Raw genomic sequence first — 27,619 nt, forward strand, 5'->3', positions numbered from 1 at the left:
CAACAGCAACGTACCGATGCCTCATATGTTCAGTAAAACGCACCCCACCGCATGTGTAGGCAGTTTTCCAGCTTCAGGGGAAAGGACCGCACTGTATAGCACCACATCGGTCTCCACTTCAAAGAAAAATATATGGTGGTAACCAACATACATAACCCCACACCTGGACCAGTGGGAGGCGATCATGCCCAGCTCTGAGCACGGTCACGAGCTAAGACTGGTGGACGAGGCGACCACTGGTGGAGCCTCTGTAAGGACCCGCTGTAAGGACCCCGCACTCTGGACTCTCCCCGGCAGACAGAGATTGATCTTTTACTTGCCAATGCTAAAAATTGGGACATACAAAACTTTATTTTCCTTCAAAGTAGACCCTACATTTAAAACTTTTTGTTTTTTCATGTTCTGTGATCATTGTGGAAAGCATCGGAACTGTATTTCCTATGACTTATTTTAAGACTCTCACCTATTACTGGTAAACGGGGGTAATTTAGGCCATGTCAGAGACGAGTGTTTGTCGAACCCTTCCCGAGGAAAACAATGTTTAAATGTTGAAAGAACAAAAGGGAAATTAGGGGGCAATTCGCGAAATAAAAGTAAAGCACTAAAGCCTGTGTATTTCACTAGCAGTGAGGTCTATGCAAATGCTCGTTTTTTGGAACAGCGGCGTTGTGCAGCAGCAGAATAAAAGACAGCCGACACTCCTATTTTAAAATACCTCGCATTACTCCGCCTGGCGTAAATGCTCTCGCATTCTGCCCATGAGATGTGTGGGCGTAAATCTTCGGGTTTCATCGCACAATGGTGTCGTGGGCCACATCCCAAGCGCCCACTCTTAGCACATTTGATCTGCTGGATGTCTTTGGCTTCTCGCATCCTAGCTACAAGCGGCGTCTGAGCTAGAGGCGTTTCCAAGCGCTCGGGGCGTATCACGAACACCCGAAGACGGCAGAGATTGCACAAAGCAAGAGGCCTCGGAGGTACATGCCTGGTATGAACACAGCACCCCTCTCCCTCAGGACGAACCCTAGCTGAAGGTAGCGCGTGGGTCAGTGTGAGATGTATACTACCGTTCCGGGGCATAAGCCTCCAGGAAGCATAACTGCGATCAAAAGCTGAGAGCTCCGTTATTAGGCAGGTGATCAAAATCAAACTTGCGGAACTGACAGGTGCGCTCACGCGCTCCAGTGTGGTGCAGTGAATGCAGATGTTATTAGTCTAGATGCGCCTAGATCGCTTCGTGCGTCCTGGAGACTTTTGTCACCAGCAGTATCATAGCCATGGTGTAAAAGCCATTGCGCAAAGAATGCTTTCCTGTCTATCAAGGCTGCTGATGCGGTGAATGCGATACAGTTAGCGTGGTGCAAGAAAATATTTTTTTTGTCTATAATTTGCAACCAAACTGCAGGCAGCTAGCTTTAAGGTTGTCTCCAGAAAAAAATGCATTGCACAACGCATACAAGATGTTTCAGACGACATTACCATTCTGTATATGGGAAACGCAAGTGCTCCAAAAATAAAATATGGCAAACAGCATGTTTAGTCCTTACAAATGTGGCACCATTATTCTTCTTGGAAAGCATATGTGGGTTGTCACTATGAATTTTTTTTGAAAAATCGGTTCCTAATGCAGCGTTTAAATATTTAAATGATGAGCCCTCAGAGGTCTTTCGGCCGCTAGTTATCGCCAACGCAGGCTGACGTGCCCACACTTTTATGGCAATCAGAGTTGCCCAGCGTCCAACGTCGGGAAGGGTTCGTCTGCCCCGTTTTCAGGTTTATTGTTCGTTCCTTGCGTGACACTCATCTCGCGTGCGTTTCAGCTCCGACATGACAAGTACGAACAAAAACGACGGTCACGGGAGAACGTGATTGTGTCATTTCCATCCCAAGGCCAAAGATTTGCGACCCTTGCGCAACCCTGAACACATTTTATACGCGAGGGGGCAGCCTCGAAATATTCTGTGACAGACTACTCTGTGGTGGCAGGTACTTCACAGACGCGCTAGCAGCCTAAATGTGCTAGGAGGGCGCCGATTGTTCACTGCGTTGTGGCCACTCTCGCCAGGTGCAGGAGCTCGAGGATGCGCTGTAAACTGAAGACTCGACCTATGAAGCAGGCGTGATCTCATTGCCCATGTGAACCGTCAGGCCCATACAGAGCGATCGCTCCAAAGAAAGGCGACCTGACCTACTCCTGACCCAGGAAGCGGCAGGAGAGAGTACCGGCATAGCGCGAACCGCATTCCGCTAGTGATCCCCCCCCACACACACACGTGCGTGCGTGCGTGTTTGTGTGTGTGTGTGTTGTGTGCGTGTTGTAGTGTGTGTGTGTTGCGTGTGTGTTGTGTGCGTGTGCGCGTGCGTGTGCGCGTGTATGTGCGTGTGTGTGTGTGATGTGTGCGCGCGCGCGCGTGTGTGTGTGTGCGTGCGCGTGCGTACGTGCGTGTGTGCTGCGTGTGCGCGTGTGCGTGTGGTGTGTGCGTGTGGTGTGTGTGTTGTGTGTGCGTGTGTGTATGTGTGTGTGTGGTTGTGTGTGTGTGGATGTGCGTGTGCGTGTGTGTGTGTGTGCGTATACGCGTGCGCGCGTGTGCGCGCGTGTGCGTGTGTGTGTGTGCGTATACGCGTGCGCGCGTGTGCGCGTGCGTGCGTGCGTGCGTGTGCACGCACACACGCACGCACGCGCACTCACACGCACACACACAGAAGAAGTGGGTGAAGATCGGATGGATCCGGTAGAAGTAATTCGGTTGACACACGGTAAACAAACATCCACTTTATTCTAACGTTTCGACCAGGGTCTATCCTTCGTCGAAGGCCAGACCGTGGTCAAAACGTTAGAATAAAGTTGTTTTTCTACCGTGTGTCAACCGAATTACGTTTATGTATGTATGTATGTATGTAGGTATGTATGTATGTATGTATGTATGTATATATATATATATATATATGCTTTTCTAATCAATTACCTTTAAGTGATAACATATTCAGTAATATTCTAAATTAATGAACACCACAATCAAGAAATTAAAACAAAAATCCCCTGTGCCCCTTGGTTTGTGTGGCTGTTGGCTTCAGTCATATATATATATATATATATATATATATATATATATATATATATATATATATATATATATATACGAGGTCTGTTAGAAAAGTATCCGACCTTTGGCCGAAGAAAAAAAACTGGCATAACTGGAGCATTAGAAACCTAATACCTTCAAAGTAGTCTCCTTGGGGCTCCATATACATCTCCCAGCGGTGCTGCCATTGTTGGAAGTATTCCGAAAAGGCCCTTTTCGGAATGGAGTTTAGCTCTGCTGTCGTTGCAGCCATAATGTCCTTTCTTTTCTGAAATGGCGCTCCTTTCAATGGCCTCTTCATTTTAGGAAACAGCCAGAAGTCGTAGGGGGACATATCAGGAGAGTAAGGAGCCTGTTGAACTACAGGAGTGTGGTTTTTTGCCAGAAAAGTCTGAATCAAATGCGAGGAATGTGCCGGAGCAATGCCGCGAGGGATGCGCCAATTTTTTGTTGAGCTCAATTCCGGTCTCTTGCGCCGCACAGCACCACGTAGGCGATGGAGGACATCCCTGTAGTACTATTTAGCCATTCTTTGACCCTGTGGGGTGCGTACTCGTGGTGTGCCACACAGAGGGAGTCAAAAAAGCAGTCAGCATCACTTTGACATTGCTGCGCACTTCGCGGGCCTTCTTTGGTCTTGCTGACGTGGAATGCGTCCTCTGTGACGACTGGGATTTGGTTTCCGGGTCGTACCCGTACACCCAAGACTCGTCACTAGTGATTACGGCGTCGGTGAAGTCAGGGTAACTGTTTGTGGAATCCAGCATCTCCTGTGAGACTTCAACACGTAGCTGCTTTTTTTCCACCGTCAGCAGCTTCGGCACGAATTTCGCTGCCACTCTCTCCATGGCCAAATCTTCTGTGATAATGGAATGTGCAGAAAAATTGCTGATGTCCACCTCTCCCGCAATTTCTCGGATAGTCACACAACAGTCGCGCATCACCACAGCGTTCACTTTGGCAATTACCTGGTCATTTCGGCATGTTGATGGCCTACCGGAGCGTTGCTCTCTCTCCATGGATTTGCGGCTGTCTTTAAACCACTTGCACCACTGCTTAATCTGTGTGCTGCTCATAGCATCATCACCGAGAGCCGTCTGAACATTTCGAATGGTTTTCACTTGGCTATCGCCAAGTTTCTGGCAAAATTTGAGGTAGTAGCGCTGCTCCTCTCGCTCCGCCATTTTCCTTGCAACAAAAAACCGACGAGAGCACTGCGCACTGCCTCACTCAAACGCTGCTTCCCAGCGACTGACGCTATCGGCAGGCGGGAAAAAATTCGTGCATGCGCACGAGGGTTCAAGGTCGGCTGCTGTAAGCGCGCTTGTTTCATATCCATCAGGTGTTCGCAAAAAAAATAAAGTTGGATACTTTTCTAACAGACCTCGTATATATTAGCGGATCACGGATCTCGCTATGTTGTAACACATTTGCAACACAGTGTTAGCTGTTCAGCACATCATGTCACAGTCCATGTGCATCATGCGAAGCACACACGATATTCTTGACAGCGCCCATGCAGTTCAGTTCTGAAGAGTTAAAACTAGCTGCACTTTCATTCGAACGTACGACGACGAGATAAAGGCCCACATATACCAGGTGTCCCAGCTAACGTTTATTTATTCGTTTATTCACGTACCAACATTGCCCTTACGGGCATTGTTGTAGCGGGAGGGAAAGAAACAATGTGACACCACTGATGACAATATCTTGCCGAAATGAATTTCGGCCAGACAAAGAATAAAATGTCAAGAAAAACGACGTATGCAAGTGTTCAACATGATGTTGACAGGTTTCAATCTCACGGAAACCGGAATAGCATGCAGCTGCAAGAAGCAGTTGTCAAACTCATGCAAACAGCACATTAAAATCTAATATAAAAGATGAAGGGGCGCCGAGACAGTCTCTTCTGGCAAATCATTCAACTCATGTATTGTCTTAGGGAAGAAACTGCACTTGAATATGTCAGTCCTGCAAGCAATTTCGCGGACTTGCCAGGAATGGTCTGCGCGCGCTGATACATATGTTGTTTTGTTTAGATATATAATGTTACGGCATACGACCTACGCTGACCAAGAGCGCGCTGCGCTATACGAATAAAGAAGAGGCGCGGGGGGGGGGGGGGGGGAGCGCGAGGTGCTAGCGCGAGACAGAGACCGAAAAAGAATCGCCGCGGCCGGTTGGGCCTGGGCATAATGCGTTCCTGTGTGCCTTTCTCTGCGTGGGCCCGCCGTCCCGTCACAATAACTTTGTCGATATCTGTCTTGGAGTTAGAAATATTATAAAGTAGCTCTAAGCGCTAGTATTTCCTTCTTGTTTCGACAGGTGGCCACCCCAAATGTTTACAAATAATTTATATTGTTTTAAGAAGTCGTAGTCTCCTGATACAAAGCGGGCAGCATGCGCCTGTATGCGTTCAAGCTTTGCTATGTTTGCTTTAGATGAGGAATCCCAAGCACTGCTCGCGTATTCGAAGATGGGACGACATTCGACACATATCATGTTTGCTTTAGGTTAACCAGTGACTGCTTAAAATTTCGCCCCAGGAAGTTTTCACCTGAAGTTTTCGCCTGAAGGCGGAAGATTTCGCCTGAGGAACTCGGCAAACCTTCAACGTTATTTAGTGTACCTGAGCATTACAAGAGTAGTTTTCAGAAAAAACAACCTCTAAATATGTGTGTTCTTTTGTGACTGATAGGGAAGTTACATCCACGAAATAATTGGTTAGGGTAACTGGCAACATATGACGTAATTGGCAAAGGTTATAAATACACCGAGGCACAATAGGTGGAGCGAACATCAACCAAGTTGTAGACCACTGTATATAGTTAGTCAGACTATTCTTGTCCTCTGTTGCATTCGTTAAACACATGAACCGGAAAAAATTAGTTTAAGCTATTGCGTTCCCGGAAAATATTCCAGGCCCCAATTCTAGACCGTCCCAAGAAAACGTCTGATTGATCAATTTTTACTTTGAAACGTATTGTTTAGTTTTTTTTTTCTGCGTTGAAAAGAAACGGCGGCATGAAATATGAAAAAAGTCCCACGTGACCATGCGCATGCTCATCGCGACAAGGGCGCTGGTGGCAAAACTGAAAGTAACATTTCCGACCTCGCCGCGTTCAGTACAGATAATTGTGGGAGCTATGGCTCCCATAAGCTTTACAGCGCGCTTCGCCGGCCTTCGGGTGCAGTCCTCCCGGCATTCTCGTTTCGACGGCTGCCGGCTCGGTGGTGCCCGGCTGCCAAACGCTTTACATTTCGAATAATATCCTGTATCCAAGATACATATTTTCCAATTGATAATCCGGTGTAAATGTGCACGGAAGTGGCGCGGCATATCTAACTCCAATTTTGCCGGTCATTCGATATCTCCAACAGAACGCCGTGCCCTTCAACGTGGCGCTTCTCCTAAAAGCGGAGTTCGATGGCTTTTCGCCCTGGGAGATTAGTCGCCTGGGCGGCGTTGCGCATCTGCTGGCAGCGATAGGGCTTGAAAGCAGCTTTGGATCAATTGTACTTATTTTCAACGCCCCATTGTTTTCTTGTGGTCACTAAATCCCCTCCATTGTCACCGGCGCTTTTTTAAGTAACCCCAAACTTTGAAGTGCGGGGCTGGCTTCTTTCCAGGTCCATATATGGCTATTCCGGTTCCGTTTTCCGCCGGAAATCGGCACCCATTTAGTATCTGCTAGCATATGGAGGAAAAAAAATGTCGGCTCGTCTAAGAACCTCAATCTCTTCGGCGCAGCGTTCGAGCAAACCTTGTGTCATCACGCTGCTACGCTTTTTCTCAGCCTCTAGATCCGATCCCTACCCTTCGGCGTCGCTCACCTGCACGGCTTGAACGCTCAGAAATTTTGACGCTCGCATGCTCGCAATCATCGCATGCGGACACGAAGCATTAGCTCGATATGCTTCTTTACCTTTTTTTTAACATACTGGAGTCATTGAAGACCCAGCAGGAGGGGAGTACAGGTCATAAGTAAACGCAGTTGAGCGCCACCATTAGCAAGCAATCACAAAAAAGCAACACAAGCAATCATAAGCAATCAAAGAGTATAAAACGCGCTGCACGCAGTGCAAACACAGAAAAAGAAGGAAAAAGAAATGAATTAGCAAAAGCGAAGAGTAACATCAACCCAGAGCTTTTCGTCAACGTTCTTCGAAAACTTTTACATCACGCGCGGAAAAAACTTCTATTGGGAGTGCATTCCATTGGGAGACGGTGCGTGGAAAAAATAAGTTCTTATACCTGTTAGTACGCGCAAACATTGGTTCCAGGTTGTAAAGATGGGAGTGCCGAGTTTGACGACCCTCACGTGGATGAATGAACAATCGTGCGTTGATACCAAGTTGGTGATTGCAGAGCCGATACAGAAACCGCGGTCTGGAAATCTTTCTTCTGCTTTCTAAGGTCAAAATGTTGTTAGCACTCATTAGCGACGATGGTGAATCTAATCTGCTGTATGAATTGAATATGAAACGAACTGCCTTTCTCTGTACCATTTTTAGTTTATTTACGTCTTTTTTGAAGTGAGGGTCCCATACTGTACAGCCATATTCCAGCTGAGGTCTGATAAGGGTATTGTATGCAAGCAGCTTAACATTGGAAGGGGCTGACCTTAATTTGAAACGAAGAAACCTAGTTTCTTAAGGGCGGATGTACAGATTTTATTAATGGGGCTGGTCCAGTCCAAGTTGTTAGTTATCGTAACACCTAAGTATTTACACTCGTTGACCTGAACTATTGGATATTCGTTGACTTTGTACAAAAACTCAGCCGGAGATTTCTTGTTTGTTACCCGAAGAAGGACAGACTTTTCTCTGTTTAATTCCATAGACCAAAGATTACACCACTGGTTCACAGCATTAAGGTTATTGCACAAAACGATTTGGTCATTGGTACAACGGATAGTTTTGAATAGGACACAGTCATCTGCAAACAGCCTTATACTAACGGATGCGGTGTCAACTGAGGCAACGATGTCATTAATGTATATGAGGAATAAAATAGGGCCAAGGACACTTCACTGGGGGACCCCAGAGCCAACCGGTAGAATTCCAGATGAGCAGCCATTGACGTGGACGAACTGTTTTCGGTTATTAAGGCAGGCTTGAATCCATTTCACAATCGGTAGAGGAAGACCAATGTTCTGGAGCTTTAAGATTAGTTTGCTGCGTGAGACGCGGTCAAACGCTTTACTGAAGTCAAGAAATAACATGTCAATTTGCTCGCCCTTATCAAGTGAGGATGCCAGTTCGTGAATGGTAGTTACTAGTTGAGTAACAGTTCAAAGACCTCTCCGAAATCCATGCTGGAAACGCGTTAAAACATTGTGTTTTTCAAGAAATGCGATTATGTAATTGGACAAGACATGTTCCATGAGTTTAAAAATACTTGAGGTTAATGAAATAATAGGTTAATGAAATACTGGTGGTTAATAAAATCTGACTCTGCCTGAAAAAATAGCACTCAAACAGCATTACGACGATGGATGAAAACACCAGCGATGCAACGCAGCCACAGATTCGTCCCGAGAACCGAGAAACTAAACGGCAGCGCTTCCTTCCGTTTAAAACCAGAAGTCGGAAATCTATGTGAGGAGCAAGAGCCGCGGGGGTGGCAAGGTTGGCGCTCCTCAACCTGGTCGGCAGAAAACATAATGGAGGGGCTTTAATGGTGACAGGAATGGCAGCGAACCTCGCTTGTCGGTCGTAGCTTGCGAAGGCGTTGCGGAAACCAAAGGAACATAGGGGTTAATAAGCGATTAATATGGTTATAATATACTATTGGCAAGATTAGCCGCATTAGATAGGCAGTGGCTAGTTCCAAAGAACTGTCCGCTACGGCATCGATGCGAAGCACGCTAGATGGTGATGATGATGGTGGTAAACATTTCAGTGAATATACACCTTTGCGCCCCCGACAAAAAAGGGCCGTTAGTCCAGGGATCCTACGGCCCTATCTTCTGCAATACCTAGCTGGCGGTGCGCTTCCAGCGTCTCGGGGGCGGCACGTCAACGCAAGGACCGCGTCACTATCGTGGATGAAATTTACTCTTGCTTCTATGTTGCAGACAAGCTGATCGATTGTCCTTTTTTGTATGCAGCATTGTCGATATGTCGAACTTTTCGGAATCCCCATCGACTTCGCTACACCTGGGTTTGATTGTACTTGCGTCCTGAAGTGCTCCCACTCCAACGGCATAAAATAAATAACGGCATAAAATAAAATAAATAAAACAAATAAATGTATGCATGGGATTATACACAGCCGCGAGATTGAATCACCTTGGATCGCACCGCGTTTTATACACTTGCGTTTTATGACTTGTCCTTTACAGGACTCTGATCACACCGTGTAGTCCCTATAGATACAGACAGCGCTAAAAATTTTATTCTAATTGAGATATTTCCTAGGAGCTTCAGAATTATGTCTTCCACACCATGAGTGCGTCATTCTTGCATGATTTCTCATTGAAACGCGTGCTTTTAGCTTCTAGTCTTAGCGAACTGAGGCGAGTACCGTCCGAAAATCGTGGCGAACCAGAAACAAGACTTGAAATAGAACTGTTCCGAAATGGTTCATTGTTTATGGGGTTCAATGTCCCAAAGTAGCTCAGGCTATAAGGGACGACGCTGTGGAGGGGCGGGGAAAATTTCTACCGTTAGGGGTTCTTTATCGTGCACAGACGTCGCGCAGTACTCAAGCCTGTAGCATTTCGCGTGAATTGAAATGCGACCGCCACGACCAATATCGAATCCGCGTCTTTATGTGCAGCACCCTAGCACCATTACCCTTAAAGGGCAATTGACTACCCTCTGGTCAAAAGCGTGGTTACAGCCACCGCAATCAACTACTTCGCCATGCTCCTCTCCTTCCGTTCCCTCCTCGAGAGTTTTCTCACTCGCTCCTCGTCGAGTAGGCTCCGCGAGGGAAAAGCACCCTTCCTCCTCCGATGCTAGTGGGAGGCGTGGTATCTGGTACAGTGCGTCACATGTCTACTTCATAGCCCCGCCTTGCAAAGAATTCTTTTCTTGGTTTTTCCCACCCGGTCTATTTGAAGAACTCTCTATTTTGCTCTTTGGGCCTCCTCGCGGTGTTTCGTCGCGTTTTTTTTCTTTGTCCTACTTCTCTCCAGTTGCTTGGGTCGTGGACGTAGTCGTCCGGAGCGAAGCGTCTTCCGAAAACTACCAAATTCTTTACCGTTGGGTCAGGAAGGCCGATGCGTTGGAGCCAGACCCGAACGAACGCATAATCTCCTGGAAATCTGTGCCAGATCGGGGCTCAACTCCAGTCCCTGCGTGCGCATGAAACGACGAAACAGCGTCGTTCCATTTTCTGCGCACAATGAACAATGGAGAGGCGCGATCTGCTGGACCACCTGAACTTGTTAGCGAGCGCAACCTTTCATACATCTGTTTGTCAACCCCAGTTAGCGAGGCACATTTTCATTCTTGAGGCCTCCCCATCGTTTCACGACCTGAGGGGCGGGAGTCGGGTTTGTTCGAAACACACGGCGAAGCGCGGACCCGCCAAATGCCCGTTTGCTTTTCTCCGTGTGTGTTTATGTGTTCTGTGTGTTTGTGTGTATCTCCGCTCCCAAGCTCATGTCGTTCAACGGACCCAAGGCGTAGGCAAGATGCACGAAGGATAAGCAGTGTGTGTGCGGAGCGGTCGAGTGTGCGAGCACCTTGCAAGAACGATAAGTGGTGTGTGTGCTGAGCGGTTGAGTGTCCGAGCGAAAGCCTCTACTACATACGACACGGCATACGGACAGGTAACTAAAACCTTGTTTTGGGGGGCTTGCATGGAGGAAAAAAAAACTGAGGAGGTAGCGCGCACGCAGAGGGCTATCTCGTGACGTAATCATGGGAGGGGGGGGGAGAGGAACCGACTGTCTCAGTTTTACTATTTTTTTTTATTTTTATGACTAGGGTTCGAGGCTGTCGCCGGACGCTCAATACTCAGTTTTTTTTTAATTCATGCGGGTTTGTAGGCATGTGCCAAAACGGAGGGCGCTGCGTAAAGTGTTGCGCAGACGACGCAACGCCACAGCTACGCCCAGCCTTCGCCCGCAGTCATAACGACGCACCAATGGAATGCCTTCAGCGAAAGTGTTCCGTATGACGTCAAACGAGCCAGAGTAGAGGACGAGGACGTTTGCTTGTGGAAGGGAAGAAAGAACGGGCTTTGTTTTGAATTTTTACAACTTTTCGGGGCGCGCATGGCTCTAGTAATTTGCAGAGGTTATCTTCGATGCGTCATCTGTGCAATAGGCATGTTTTTCAAAAACGTCCGGACCCAAGGCAGTTGCCCTTTATGCTATCGCGGCGGCTAATTATCCGAAATGTTCCTAAATTTTGCTTCTGACAATATGTACGAAAAAAAATTCACCAGTTATTTACGCTCTGCTAAGTAACGCGCTTAATTCAAGGAAAGTTGTCGATGCGCTGGTGAGAGTCTTGCTAATGGGGAAGACCTGCAGTAAAGTCACAGACCTGCCTAGTTTGCTGCAGCATAAACCACCACACCAATCGGAAGGGCTGCATGGTCACCAGCCTAAACGCTGTTCATTAAGACGGCGCTGGTCATGTGATGAACCGTCATCATGACCATGGTCACGTGACCGTTAATTTCGCTTACGTGGCCAGATATTAACGCCGTACGCTGTGGATCCGCCATGGAGGGCTTCAGATAAATGGTTCCTCTGTAAAACATTATGCTATAGTCGTGAGTAAAATTTGAACCATTGGTGGCGGACACAGAGTTTGTTTTCGTGATAACTTAGACCACTCAACCATCTTCACAGCCTCTCGCGCTAAGCGTCCTAACTGGTAGCTTCACGCTCTTTGCATTCTAAACCTTAACCTCTAACTTTCATTCTATCGTTCTGAGATGTAAACTTAAGGACCTTGAAGGGCGGACAAACGCTATAGCGACTGAAAATGCGCAAGCAGCCGAAGACGCCGAACGTTTTGCCAAGGACTGTGTGCGGCGGTTCGTAAAGATCGGCTGCACGTGGCGGCTCCTAAAGACTGCCAAAGCGGCGAAGGAATCTGAGAGCACTGTCCACCTAAGAAAAGATGTGGACACTCCTCAAGTCGCGAAAGCAGTCGGGAAACATGCTGGCTGCATAGCTCGCAGGTGAAAAGCATACTAAGAAGGTCATATCCAGCAGCGCAATGACCTGGATAATAGAGATGGGCGAATTCTGCTACTTGTGTGCCGCCCTATAGACGCGCTACGCCCTTCATGAAAACGGATTTCATACTTAAAACTGATATCGACGAGCAGATATGTTACAATGTATGTTTTTAATCTACGAAATCTCTGTAATGGACTAGTTCTATGTTTAGGAGAATCCCCAAAGGTGCAGTAAATTTGTAATAAGAAGTAATTATTCGTAGCAATTATCCAAGCTCAGCGATACGGCTACAGAGCAAAGCTATACAGCTTTAACAGAGATATCGCAGACAAAAAAAAAACCGTCTTGATCCGATGTTCGAACCTGGGGCCTGGCCTGGCCTGTCCGGGCCAGTCACGTGGCCATTACCTTTCCGCATACATTGTAAGCAAGGGGCAGTAAAGAAATGAGTTCATAATTTCTTTTTGTAATTCTTGAACAACCCCTTTTCCGTTTAACAGTGTGGTTTTAATAAATTTCCTGCACATGATGTCATGAGGCACTTCGCGCATAGGGTTGCAATTCGTTTCTCTCGGACGATGTCTTGACTGTCCGTTTCGACTAACATCCACAGATATTTCTGTGGAAATCCCTAGTGTCCTTTCGAGCCCATGGAAGCAATTTCAAGCTTTTCAAATTCGCTCAATACCTTATTTAATTTTATGCTGTACAACCTTGCAGTTAAATATATTCACGCGTCTTTTGTAAACATTGCAAATGACAATAGTACAATCCGCGCCTTGGTAGGAGTCCCGACACTCGCACGTCGTTGTTTCCGAAAATGCAGAGTCAATGCGAACATACACAATAAACTTCTTTAAATGGCCTCTAAATAACCTGTGTTAAGGTGGGCTGAGGCTTCGTTTTGTCAAAAAATTCGATTTTGACATTGTGCGATCATCAGCTAGAAAATTTCTTTAATTTTCAGATAATAGATTACACTTCGGTATTCACGATTACAAAAATAATTTTTGTCCTTTTTCTTAGTCACGTACACCTCAAAAAGTAGGCGCACCTCGACGTGATCTCTTCGTTTCGGATGCTTGCAAAAATTCAATGCTGTGACGTTTTGCATCAGGAACTAAGCTTTCATTTCCTGTTTGGAATCGGTCCTGTCGTAGCACATTTTTCAAGAACTGAGCCTCCTCCTCTAGCTCGTCTGTGAAGGGAAATTTCGGTTAAAGAAACAGCTTTCAGACACTTTATTCGCGTTTTCCTCAAAACAGCATATTTTGACTTTTGTGTACCTTTTTCTCAGGAACTGTACGGAAGAAGCAAAGAAATCTTTTCACAGATGTTAATAATGGTAGTTACATAATTGGAACTAGAATCAATGGCTTAGGTGCATCTGTATTTTTTCGAAAATAAAATTCATGTGTGGAAATTTTATTCCATCGACAAAGATAAAAACATAACAAATAAAGTTTTTTTGGAAGCGCATAATTTTAGTTCCACTTATGTAATGTATTGGTTACCACTCTTGTACAGAATTTAAACAATCTGCGGATAGTTAAATTTGAGAAAAAGGTACAGTAGTAGAACATAAAAAAAAATGGCATACGAAATTTAAATCACTTTGTGCTCTTATGCAAGCTGCGTCTACCTAACTATTGTCGCAAATTTTTTTGCCATAGCTTTTTTTTTGCCATAGGCTGTACAACGAACTTTTGAAACCCATTATCATGTCTCACATCACATTAATTACTCCTTCGTTTCGCAAAGTTCTTTTCGAACGCCGGAAGTTTAAATTATTTAAAAGTTGGTGCCTTATTCTAAATGTATTTAATACATTTAGTTGGCATTTCTTCTGTTTAAACATATTTGTGCTTATCCACACACACACAGACCTGACGGCCAGACCCCTGCAAATTCACACTATCTACACGTTGCCTGATTCAAAGAAAAAGTATCCCTGGATGGATGCCTGAAGAAATGTGTCCTTGAGGTGCGGTTCCCGTTGTTCTGTTGTTGCATCCTATTCACGGTGATCAAAATTAAGCCTTAGAGAATTTGCAAAATTAGGCGCTGATTGGCAAGTTAAATCAATCTGCACTATCAGCCAATCGAATCTACCTTGCTTGGGGAATTATGAGCCTCGAGGTGAAAATTTAGACGCTAATACCACGGCACACAAGCTTGCTAGAAGAATCCTACCAAATCGAATGGTGTGCCAATACAACATCCTTGTCTTTTCTATTACACCGGGAATTTTATCTGAGATGTCCTGAAATTTTTAAAAACAAGATTTTTGAGTTACACGAGCGCTAGTTCCTGGATAACATACGCAGTGGTGTTGCGCACCGGAATGAAGCTAAGACGTGTAAAATAGCAGAATAATTGTCTAATATTGAAAATTTAACTATTCGACTTTTACTGGTTGTCTCCTTATTTGCTGAAAGGCGCCAAGCGCATCAAAGAATATCCATGTTAGTTTTTAAATTTTGGAAAACGCATTTACCCTCTGCGCTATGGCCCAGCAAATTTGTGCTCTTTTGACGACTTAGTATGCACTCGAGGGATTTCTTTGTCTGCAAGATTTTCGAAAGCGCATGTATTTTTGCGCATTGTAGGCAAAATATGGTGGGCCACAGCGCCGAAGAAAACTGTGTTCTCGAAATTTTAAAAAGTGATAAGGATATTACTTACGGTGGGTTACGTGCCTAGCTTTAAATAAGGAGGCTTACAGTAAGGGCTAAAGAATCAACTATTCAGTGCTACACAAATATCCCATTAGCTAGCACGTCTTAGCTGTCTTTTAATGCGTCACACAGCTGGCAATATTGCGCCGAGAAAAGCGCTCTTCTACTTCAATAACCCTTTATTGTTAATATGCAGGACATCTTAGGTGAAACACCAGGTATAAAAGTGCACTCACTGAAAGCTCCGTTAATCCAATTTAGTTAATTAGGTTCCTGAAGGCGAACAATATAATCTCATTTAATGTCCACCTGGCCGCACACTTATTGTACATAGGTGTGTTAACCGCACGTCTCTGCGTCTAATTTTTTGAAAATCTGTAAGGCATAATTCAAGTAAAAAATTATTATTTGATATCCTGATTCATGCGTTGTGATAGGGCGCGGGACGACGGCTTAATGTCTACCTCTTCTCCCGGCCAAGGGTTTTCCCCTTGGTCGGCCTCTCTTCCACAGGACCAGCTCCCAATCGATGTCTTTTTTCGCAGTGGAGTCACCAGCATTCCTGTGGCTTTAGTTCCAGCTGATGGAGGCGCCATTCGTCTGAATAACCCGGAAGCGGTGCAGGTGGCCCTTCAGACTACATCGCCACATTTCATGCGAATCACAGATGTGCGGCAGTTCGGCAAGGGTGGGATATTGTGCAGGTCGCCGGACAAGGATTGTGTCGCCGACCTTTTGAGGTGTACCTCCTTTGCCAACCACCCGGTGAGCGCATTTATTCCGCCTCATTTAGCATGTTCCAAGGGCTTAGTCCGAGGTGTTGACTCTCGATTGAGCCCTTCAGAAACGCTGGAGAACCTCTCGTCTGCGGGCGTCATTGCGGTCCATCGTTGCAGCAGAATGGTAGAGGGGGTGAAAATACCTACAGAGTCCGTCATAGCCACATTCGCAGGAGTGGTGTGCCCTTCAGAGATCAAAGTGTGGCCACTAGTGTTTCGAGTTGACGCATTTAACTCTCGTCCCCTTCAGTGTCAGAACTGTTGGAGATTTGGCCACAGCGCCAAAGCGTGCAAATCGGGCTCACGGTGCTGTGCATGCGGCGAAAGCCATGCTAGAGAAGAATGCCCTGAACAGCAAGAAAAATGTTGCCTGTGTGGTGATGCCCACTCTGCCAACTGTCCTGATTGTCCTGCACGAGCTCAAGAAGTGCAGGTTCTAGAGATAATAGATAAACGTCGATGCACGCGACGAGAGGCCTTTGCAGCAGTCAAAGAAAGAGCCTCATGCTATTCTAGTGTGGCTGCCAAGTGTCCACCTGCAATGGACGCCTCTTGGACACAAGCAATTACCGCTGCGGTTGAAAAAGCAGTGGCGAATGCAATGGAACGTATTATGGAAACGGTATCCACGTGCATCTCACAGGTAGTAGCTACCCAGATGACTAATATGCTGCAAGCGCACGCCGCTCCGCTCTTGTCCTCTATGGTTTCGGCTGCTCCTCAACCATCTGTGGACATCAATAGCGCTCCACAGGGCCAAAGTCAGCATGAGCGACAAACGACTCCTGAAAAATCTCTCCCGAACAGCGTTAAGGACGCATCCTCTGATGAATGTGTTGAGATGGAATTCGATACCCGCGCCCAAAAACGAAGTGGGTCTCCTTTGAGTATCCCGGATCCATCTTGTCACCAGTCCAAGTCCCAGAAAAGTCATGCAAATCAAAATCCTAAGACCAGGATTCTCGAAGCGGCAGTTGCCGCTGCAGCTCTCCCGCCAAGATAGGGTCGTTAAGTGTTCTCCAATGGAATTGCCGATCTATATCCTCAGCTTCAACAGATTTAATATGCCTATGTACTCAACTTCAACCGGATGTAATTGCGTTACAGGAAACATGGCTTACTTCAGATATTAATTATCATCTCAAACATTACCGTTCGTTCCGGCTAGATAGGTCTTCACGAGGGGGAGGGTTGTTGCTGCTAATTTCCTTAAAGTTTTGTCACAGGGCCTTCATTTCTTTTCAGTATGCGGACAGTCAGTGCGAAATACTTGCGGTTGATCTCAATATCCCAGGTCAACAGCCCTTTACTATAGCTAACGCATATTTCCCTTCAGGTGTGCATGACACTCGGCCCCTTGACTCATTGATGTCTAGCAGCAGATCTCAGGTTTTATTAGTTGGGGATTTTAATTCGCACCACGTGACGTGGGGGTTTAAAACAGATTGTTTCGGCTCTAGACTATTTGATTGGATTTGCGACAACAACATAGTCTGCAACAATTCAGGCATGCCTACATTTGTACGTGGTCTATGCCGCTCTGTTTTAGACTTAACTTTTTCCTCCCCAGGAGTCTCTGTCTCGTCTTGGGCGCCTGTTGACTGCGCGACTAACAGTGATCATCTACCGATCAGTTTCAGGGTTGCGTGTAACTTAACTCTTCCCGAACGACAACAGCGCACCTTCATAAATTATGTTCGCTTTAAAGACACTCTCAAATCAGCTCTCACAATCGATTCGGACCGAAACACCACTACGAGTTCCGAATGTAAAGCTACACATATATGCACAGTGTTGGAACGCGCAAGGCAAAAGTCTGAATTCATAGTCACAGGATCCAAGGATGCAATCACCAATAATTGGTGGAATGCAGAGTGCACGCGTGCCTATAGACGGCGGAAAGCAGCCTGGAAGAAACTCCTCCTAAATCAATGCCCTAAAAATTGGTTGGATTATAAGTATGTCGCAGCAACATTTAAGCGCACTATCTCCCGCGCGAAGGAGGAGTATATTACAAGTCATTATGATTTTCTTTCTCAGTCAGGGTATAAACGGGCCCTGTTTAATTTTATGAGGAGAAGGAAAGTGATTCCACCGGCTGTCAATATTGAATCCCTCGTTCAATCCCCTGCTGACATCGCTAAGGCCTTAGAGGGAATTGCGGGTGGCCTAGAACGTCGATTCACATCTGCACTTCATTATCCACCTACATTCTCATGCATCTCCAGTGATTTCATTGAGGTCACTATGCCTGAGCTTTCGCAAATTGTTTTGCGCCTATCTCCAGCGGCTCCTGGCCCCGATAAGGTCACTACATCTATGATTAAAGTTTTGTTTACCGAATCTCCTGAAGATCTATTGGCTTTGGTTAACCATTCCCTTAAAGGTCCATGGATACCCCATGAGTGGCGTCTTGCGGAAATAGTTCCAATACTTAAAAAACAAGGGGAGGGTTTCACTTCTGACAACATACGCCCGATTTCATTAACATCGAATTTAGTGAAATTGGTGGAACGGGTCCTGCTTCGTCGTATCATGTATTTCATTTCTGCAAATGATATCTTGAATCCTTGTCAAATTGGTTTCAGGCCGGGCTGTTCGATTTGGTGTGCTCATACTGACCTTGAGAGCCGTATTAAATTAGCTCGCAGCACTAAACAGTTTGCCGCGCTTGTCACACTGGATATCAGTAAAGCCTACGACAGCGTCGAGTACTCGATGCTGTTACACAGATTACAGGTCCTTAATTTCCCAAACTATTTCGTAGCCTGGATCTTTGCTTTCCTGGAAAACAGAGAATTTTATTGCTGCCGAAATGGTGTTTCTTCAAAGAAATTCCGACAGACAAGAGGTGTTCCGCAAGGCTCAGTTCTTTCCCCTGTTCTTTTTAACATCTTTCTAAGCTCCATTCCATGCATCCATAATGTGTCAACTTACGTGTACGCTGACGACATCGCATTTTTTGCTTCTGCAAAAGATATTCACTCTCTGTATCAGATCTTGCAGGATTACCTCAATATTCTTGACAACTGGTTAGGAAGTATTCATCTGTCCCTCAATGTGAACAAATGCGCCTTGTTAGTCTTCCCGGTTTCTCATCCTGTACATATCTGCGTTTCTTATAGAAATCATATAATTCCTCAGGTTCAAACAGTGAAGTATCTTGGAGTGATCTATGACTCTACTATGTCCTGGCGGCCTCACATTGAGCAAGTTTCTGTAAAAGGAGCTCGGGCCATTGGCATCCTGCGTCGTCTTTGCAGCGCTAGGTCAGGGATGAGAAGGCACACACTTCTGCTGATCTATAAAATGTATGTCCGCCCAATTTTGGAGTTCGGATGTGTTTTATTCTCTGGAGCTCCTCCCTATAAACTTCGACCGCTTGTGCTCTTGGAGCGTGAGGCGTTGCGCCTCTGCTTGGGACTTCCGAAGTATGTAGCTAATGTTGTCCTGCACCTTGAGGCGCGAATTCCATCTTTATTAGCCAGATTTCGCCTTTTAACAGTCCAAACCTTTTTAAATTTGTGCGACTCTCCTCTCCACACATCCAATGTAATATTTCTTAGTCAGCCCGCAGTCTTTTTAAATGCCACCTGGTCTCGTTTGCATACTCCGCAGATATGTTTCGTGCAGTCTCTCCTCGATCCCTTAAACATTAAGCTCACAGATATCCATCCTCTGCATAACATCTCACCTTCAGTCGAGATTGCATTTGATAACATTTTCCCATCGAATGCCAAGCTCCAGCCCTTTCCTCTCCTTCTCGGTTTGTTACAGGACCACCTAAGATCCTTTCCTTTTCATATTCTCATTGCTACCGATGCCTCGCAGGATCGTGAAAAGGCAGGTGTGGGCATTTTTTCTCCTGCATTGGGATGGTCCTTTTCTCTCCGTCTCCCTGACTTCACTCCAATTTATCTGGCCGAATTATTAGCTGTCATTCTAGCTTTACGTAAATTAGATCCTGCCGTTTCCAAAGTCATGGTTATGACGGACTCTCTATCTATTTGCTTTTCATTATCATCACCCTCTGAGTCTCGGGCATTACGCCTCTTTAAGCAGCTGATCCCGCTTCATCTAAATTCGGTGAGGTTGCTTTGGGTACCGGGTCACGTGGGCATTCAGTTAAATGAGGTTGCTGATTCATTAGCAAGGGCCTCTCTCTGTGGCCCAATAATTGCGGTCCTGCCAACCTGCGCATATACAGCTGCGGTGAGGTTTCGCAGTTACACAATATTTCAGGAATTTTCAGCCTCGGCGCTTACTTCATCCCCCGAATACAAGCATCTTCTGCACCCTTGGAGCAGCAAAGACTGGAGTTCGCGCAGACTGGAGGTCTCTTTCACGCGTTTGCGATGCCGAGTTCCTCTGCTAAATTTCTACCTTCACAGATCTGGTCTGGCGGTTTCTCCTCTGTGCTCATTTTGTGCCGAGCCTGAGACAGTGGATCACTTCCTGCTGTTCTGCCGCCGATTCTCTTCTTTGAGGAGGCGCCTATTAGAAATTCCGTTTCATCAGCTGGGTCTGCCTGTGTCCACTGAGGTTGTTCTTTCCTTTGGCGCTACTTCGCTTGGACGAAGCAACAGGAGTGCGCGCTGTGCAGTTCAAAAATTTCTTTTAGAAACACAGCGACTCCCATGCTAATTTTTTTTTACTTTTTTTTTAATTTATTTATTTTTTCCCCCTTTTTGTTTTCATTTTTCTGATTATCAAACTTTTAATTTATTATTATTATTTTTTTATTTTTTCTGCCTCTCTTTCAGTCAATACAAAATTGAACCATTCCAGATGTTGCATCCAAATCTGCACATTATGCCGTCCTCCCATCTTCGATCTCCCAGCTAACAGGACCCCTTTCGTTGCGTCGTCCAATCTGTCAGCCTATACCCTATTAATTCTCCTTTTCCTCTGAAGCTCCTAATCATTTCAACAGTTCACCGCCTGTGTCTTGGCCACTCCCCCGTAGTGGGTATGTGCCATTCTACTCGAGGCCAACCAACCAACTAAACCAACAGACCGTGTTTAGTTTCTTTCAATCAGTGGCTCTCGTCGTAAATTTTCACCTCTGGCCGCATAGAGTACATCCAAGTGGGTGAAGTCGAAACATCTTGCATAATACAGATTGTGCGCTTAGCGTATTCAAGCGTTACACAGAAGAGGAAAAGGATCAAAAGGGTTGACTAGAATATTCACCATTAACCAATATTTTTCGATTTTGAACCCAATTTATCTGGCTAGAATCGGAACGGAATGTCACTCTGGATCCTAACCCAGAATTGAACCCGAGAGGAATTAACCCGAAGCGAACCCGAGAAAATGGCAGCCCGATACCTTGAGTTCACAAGGGAATCTGCCGGTTGCAGTAACGAAGTGGTTGTTGTTGCCTCTGAAGCGATGGCAGCAACGAGGAAGAACGAAGTCGTGCTCCTTGGACATCTTCGTCCTTCTTCACTGCTCACTCGAAGAACGCCTATGATCGTTAAAGAAAAAGAAAATCAACAGTATTAGGCGAAGCCCCGGATGCTAGTCACGCGATCACCCGGCCAATAGGATACGTACCCATGGGAGCAACGGCTGTTGCGTTTCGCGTCTAACATTCTTTCGAATAGGCGCTTCTTATCCGCAGGTCTGAAGCTGAAGGAGGCGACGAGCTACAAAGACCCTACCAGGACTCGATAAGCCGCACCCATCAAGCGCAAGTGTACGGCTCTACCACGGGAGACCCTGGTCGCCATGCTGCTCTCGCCGAGCCGCCGCCGGACATTGGGCTCCCCTCGCGTTGCGCGGCTCGCGACAAGACGCTGCTCAGGCTGCTCTGTTGGATCATCGATGCGGACCCTGCGGCCGCGGCGCGTGCGCTGATGGACGAAAGCAGCGTCATGGGGAGCCTTGGCCTGATGCGTTGCGAGTTTGGGAAGACCTGCCCCTACGAAGAGGTATGTTTCGTGGAGGGTGTAATTTGCGAGTCTTCTTTCGCGGCTTAATTTTTAGTGGCCCATAAAAATATAGGGCTGGTGGGTGTGGCGGGCCTGCCATCAATCTCAAGCAGCCTTGGCAACTAAAAGTCGGTTAGCCGGCACGTTCGCAAACACGAATTGCCATTAAAAGTGCAGTTTATTTATTTACGGTGCATGACTTTTATGTATGTTACAAGAATTAGGGCGCTAATTACTTGCGCTCATTACATGCAATATGCATATTGACATTGCTGAGTAAAGGTTTTGAAAGATATGATTTTACACATTTACCTCCGTCAATGAGGTCGTGAAGAAGGATAAAAAATTTTTTGGGAACTTCCAGCGCAAATCAAAACGAAACGGAGAAGGAATCTAAAGAATACATGGCTGCTCGTTTTCTTCCTCAAATGGGTTCGGTCATCAATGATATAAAACAGGATAAATACATTATTTCAGCAATTGGAAGATTATTCGAACTGCTCAACAATACTTCTTTAATGTACATATCGCGTGCAGTAACCCGGAAAAGTTTATTAATAGCTGTATTTAATCACCACTCTTGATCCAACAAATGGCTTTGTGATTATTAACGGCAACAGATTTTTAACAAAGCAGAAAGGTCTCTGGGCTTGTGACCGCTAACAGATAGGAAGGAAAATATGTAATATATGTGCAGAAAAACGTATTCCTGCCTTTAGACGTCCTCTATATTACATGCTTATCCTAATTTTGGAAAGGAAAAAAAACATTAAGGGGACATATGTGAAAAAGTTGGCGTTCCTGCTCTTCAGTAGTCTTACCAAGAATCTACCCTTCCGAGAGAGTCCACAATCCCATCACAGCCGTGTTAATTGCCCGCTCAAACCCTTCATTTAGGGCTGCCACATTAATAATCTCACATTTCATTCTTGGATTCACGTATGTTGCCGGAGAATGGCCAGGATAGACGAAGCTACGCAGGCGACATGTGCGGCACCCATGCTGTTTTTGTTTTGGCAACATTCCTACTGCTGAAAGCACGTACATCCTTTTTTCAAAAATATACAGCCCACCAGGCTTGAGTCTCACCGTGCAGGACAAACCGGCTTTGCAACGTTAGTGATCAAATCGCTGGAGAAGGGGCGCTCACTCCGAATCCGCTCTAAACGTACGACTTCAACGGGCGTTTCAAGAGCACCCGCTAAGCTTGTCAGAAGGAAGGCTCCAAGGATATATGTTATGCAAGAGACTACAGGTTCCTGAATCGTACAAATAGCTTTGATGAAAGCAGAACATCATATTACTTTATTAATGTTTCCCACGTCGTCCAAAACCTACCATATATTCCTACTACTGAAAATTACCTTCGCAGCATTTAGTAACCTTACTTTTACCCGCGCAAAGTGTACATCAATCAAGAGGGCTTCTGCGCGGTGTCTCAGTGGTTGTGACCATCGGCTGATGAGCGGAAAAACACAAGTTTTATCCCGGCCGCGGCAGTCGCATTTTGTTCAAGGCGAAATGCTACAGGCCCATGTACAGTGTGAAGTGAGTACACACTAAAGAACCCCAAGTGGTCAAAATTATCCGGAGCCCTCCGCTGCGGCGTCCGTGGTATCTTGAGACGCTTCTGCAACTCCTTAAACCAAACTATCATGGCCTATGAGATCACGTTCTCATTATTCACTTTGACGCCACGAACTTTCAGTGAGCGTTATATATCCGAATATATAATCATTCGTTGCATTATGCGGGCATCTTGAAATGTTTAGCGCGAGCTATGCAAGCATTTTCTCCTTTTCTATCGAGAGGAAAAGCAATACCAGAGGCTGACAAAACAACCCGCAGAGAGACGACGGCAAATGCATAGAACCAGGGAACCTAAATAACGGCTTGCTTTTATTGCGAAATAATCCCAGTTTTATTCTGAGTAGCAGGAGATTGCAAAAGCTCGCATATGTAACTATACATACAGCATATGCTAGATAGAACTTGCTTTTTTTAAAGAATTTTTCAGTATTAACTGCCATTCAAAAGGCGATAAATATTTTTTTCAGACAACTCTCATTTTTGTACTTTTCATCTTCTATATTTTCCGTTACTTCCCTGGTCACCATGTTCCAATTTTTTTTATAAAAACTTGAAACTGGCTGTGAATTGGCGTACAAAAGCAACATCCATAGCCGTAACCCAGATGACCCGTCCCCGCGCTGCTCTAGTTGCACAGCAGTTCCCTGAGACATGAGACATATTCAGGAGAAGCTGCAAACTGAGCATGCCATAAACTCGTCGCAGCCACTGTAAAATCCTTTCTCTCTTCCCTCATCGCGTTCTCTTTGGCTATCGCCTTACTTGTAACGCACGCTTTGCTCCTTCTCCACTCGATTGGTTACGACGCCGACGCTGCTTAGCCCAGCAACGAGCGCTTAAGAGCAACGCTGCAAAAGCTGTCGAATGTGCCACATAAACACCGCAGTTTACGAGGAGCTCACGGTGTATCGCAACTTATTTCGCGTTTGTTGTCATCGATAACAATTTTTCCAAGCTTTGTCGCTTTTCCACGCACTGATAAACCAACGATCACTTTTGCGTGCAGTTCCTGGCTCGTGAGATTGTTGGACAAATTATGTATGTGCAGTACAGCGATGAAGTTTATTTTGTACTTCTTTCTGTTTTCAATCTTTCTACGGCGTCAGCGCCGAGAAGAGCTTCCCTTTAACTAGAATTCTCCTACAGAAGTGGAATAATAGGACAACCAGCCTGCTGTTGCAAGGCACTCTTCCTGACTTCGAAACCTCTTAAACAATCACGGAGGTACTTCTAAATGTTTTAAATGCTTCGTGCAAGCATAGCTTAGTAGTAGGCAACTAAAGCTGTATATAAATTTTCGCGTTTCGTTGAACACTAAGGAACACTTGCAAGGTTACAGCACCGCTTCTCTAAGGCTAGAGAATATGAGGTGTCAGAGCTGTGGTGACAACATGGTATTTAGTATGGATTCTATACTTTCCATTATGTGCTGTAAGCTGGACGGGCGCATTAATTTGTACTGCAGTGATTAGCCGCACAAATGATGTGCATGCCAGTGGGCGGCGTTGCGCAAGCAACAAGCGAGGTAAGGTGGGACCAGTGCACCCGGAGATTCCCAGGCTTAGGTGATATTTAAAAAAAAAGATCACACCTCCACATACAGCACATTTTCTTCACTCACGGAAAGAAAATTACTAGGGCCTGCAATATGTCACCTGGAATAAAAAATATCCATTGAATAATTTCGCTGTAGTGATTACGAAAAGCTTAAGTTATGTCTTTCCCCTTAACGTAGTGGGCAATTTCAAATACAGGATGCCCTCCAGGAAGGAGTCCTGGGATGCCCTGGGATCAGTGCGCTGGTTCACAACCTGGCAGTGAAGTGCACCTCAGAAGAACCATGTTCAACCCATGCTGCTCCAACCCAGACGCCTTCTAGCAGCTCATCACCTTCCTCGAAATGTGGCACTTGCTTTGCAAGGAAAGCCTCAAATCCAATCACCGGCTTGCAGCTCTTTGTTCTTATTTTAATAACGACCACTGGTGGCAGCGATCCGGAAGGGAACAGTGGGGACGGCGCCTGCCGGAAAGGGTGTCCTCTGATAGTTTTCAGTAAAGATCAGTTTCGTGATGGCTGCGAGTATACCGCCCGTGAGCGCATTGTCGCGGACATCGAGGTCGACGGCAAAGAGGCTGAGCTGGCGTTGTGCGATGCAGTGTGGCAGGTTGACAGCGAGCAAAAGGCTTTGGCCACGTTTCTACCCGGACACAAGCATCATCCTCATGTGCTTCAGCATCGACTCCCCTGATTCCCTGGAGAACATCCTGGAGAAGTGGACGCACGACGTATTGTACTCACTGTCGACGCGAAGATTTACTAGGAACTACCCGGCTGCGCCTCGATCAGAATGCGCTGCTGGAGCTTGCCAGTGATACCATTTTGAATGTGTGCTTTCTTCGACTTGGACTTCAGCGTCCGCAAGAAGAACTTGTGTGTGTATGTATGTGTATATATAGCTGTGTGACTTTTAAATTTTAATATTTACTAGGTAATGCGCACTTGTATGATTGCGCCTGATATGCAGCAGCAGATATGCAATAGAAGTTTGTTCTGTCTGTCAAGCACTTTTGTCCATTGATTCGCATCAACTATAAAAACTCCTCGCAAAAGTGACCTGGCGTTTTTTGTAGCAAGAATTTGATGATCACGAAGCGAGGGCAGTTGTGTCCATCAACAAAGCCGTCATTTTATGCTTGGATTCGAGAAGTTCCTAATAAACCAGGTTTATTGGTAGGAAAATGGGGTTTAAAATCGGAATATCGCTGTGCGTGTAAGCAGCAGGAAGCACACTTCTGGAAAGTGAGGAAATTGCAATGAGGAAGGGTATCGGGTACGGAGGCACGATCTTCCCAGTAGTTTTTACCGCATGCTAAAAAGGTGTATTGGACAACTGCACTGGAAATACCGAACGAGAAAGGGTAATAGAGAATACCGTAGAATTTTGCGATCCGCTGATGGCCTGTCCTCGAGAGACGTTGACAGGCAAACAAGCAAAGTTGCCAAAAAAAATAGCAGTGGCTTATCTCAGCTAGGCCAGCATCAACCTAGCGAAAACAGTTTCGCCTCCTGACGTTTCGGTAGCGACAAGCTGTCGCTGCCGTTCAGCAGCTTAGCGGCGTCTCTTTGCGAGATGTTCCTCTCGTTCTTTGGGCGTCTCTGCCGCCCGCTTAGCCCTTTTGGCCTCTCTTTCACGCTGTCGGCCGGCATTCTACCATGCGACGACTTCTGGTTCGGAAGACTCAATCTCACGCCGCCTGTGCTGCTGCCGAGACGAGCAATGCCGCTCTCCTCCTTCCATGGTGCGCGTCTGAGAAGCGAGCGCAACGCTTGTGGCTTATAGACAAGCGTCATGTTTGTAAACAAAGGTGGCGCTGCGGTCAGCAGCGACGCGGGGTGTAGGCAAAAACGTAGCATGCCCACCCCGCGCCAAGCGATGCTGCCTTCGAAACCAATTCGCGTACGCGAATATTTCAGAGCGTACGCGTCGCTTGTAGTTATAAACATTTCTGTTGGTGACCGGAGTGCAGTTCAGGACTTTTTCGACCTGCTCGCCAGACGGAATTACCTGGCGAAGCGCTGCATAGGCTTCCTTCTGGGCTCCTATATTTGGCAGCAACGGCGCGGCTACGGCGGCCGACTATAGGTTGACTTAATAAATGAAACCTAGAAAGCCCGAGGTATACAGGTCTGCAGTCTCAACAATTGCGGGCCCGATCACACAACAACAGCATACCCCATCGCTAAGAGCAAGAAGAAGGACGACTGGATGCACGACGCAAGGCAGCTTTTTTCCATGACGAACCTTTGTGATCTGCCTGCTCTCGTCCAGCCACTTCAGTGCGGAGAACGCCGAACACTACTGGACACTGAAGCCAAGCAGTTACTTTGAATGAGTCATGCAAATGCGATCTTCACTGGTAATGTCTGAAAAAATCCTCTTTTTGTTCGCTCGGCTTTAAGAGAGGTGCACAAGCGAATGGATAGAAGTTCACCTCGAGCTACAACGAAGTTACGTTTGCTCTGCACAGCAAAATATTTTAAGTCATTCTGCTTGCAGGCCTTAGTATTCTGCTTGATAACTGGTTTTTGGTCTGGTATTTGCTATTTCCGCCAGGTTCTGATTGACCAGTAATTGTAAAATTCAGGTAATAATGGAAATAACACTGCATGATTTTGCCGATAACTTAGAGACATCTTGAGAAAAACAGCGCTTGCAGACAAAGGACCAGAAAGAGAAGGACACACAACTGCGCTGTTTTTCTCAAGATGCATCCCAAACAATTCGCCCAGCAACACACCTTGCTCAACTTAGAGACATTTAATCGTTTTCTAGAATAGGTGGTGAAAAAATCTACTATCGCGCACAATATGAGTTGCAACGCGCCGTCATCGACCAGAGC

General features: G+C 46.0%; 1 protein-coding gene across 1 annotated transcript; it reads left to right on the forward strand.

The window, feature by feature from the left end:
• Positions 1 to 184: 184 nt before the first annotated feature.
• On the forward strand, positions 185 to 25,780 carry LOC149355001 (uncharacterized). Its single transcript, XM_089576050.1, has 3 exons — positions 185 to 250; positions 21,302 to 21,628; positions 24,973 to 25,780. Exons 1-3 carry the CDS (start codon positions 185 to 187, stop codon positions 25,465 to 25,467), a joined length of 888 nt encoding a protein of 295 aa, XP_089432176.1. The 3' UTR covers positions 25,468 to 25,780.
• The last annotated feature ends 1,839 nt before the right edge of the window (positions 25,781 to 27,619 follow it).

This window comes from Amblyomma mixtum, chromosome 3 (genome assembly GCF_055824585.1).
Source record: "Amblyomma mixtum isolate Tamu chromosome 3, ASM5582458v1, whole genome shotgun sequence".
Lineage (NCBI taxonomy): Eukaryota > Metazoa > Arthropoda > Arachnida > Ixodida > Ixodidae > Amblyomma > Amblyomma mixtum.

Coding starts and splice junctions, on each gene's coding strand:
- LOC149355001 (XM_089576050.1), top strand. CDS start 185: ATGCCCAGCTCTGAGCACGGTCACGAGCTAAGACTGGTGGACGAGGCG. Junction 251..21,301: donor CGACCACTGGTGGAGCCTCT/GTAAGGACCCGC, acceptor TCTTTCGAATAG/GCGCTTCTTATCCGCAGGTC. Junction 21,629..24,972: donor AGACCTGCCCCTACGAAGAG/GTATGTTTCGTG, acceptor TTTCAAATACAG/GATGCCCTCCAGGAAGGAGT.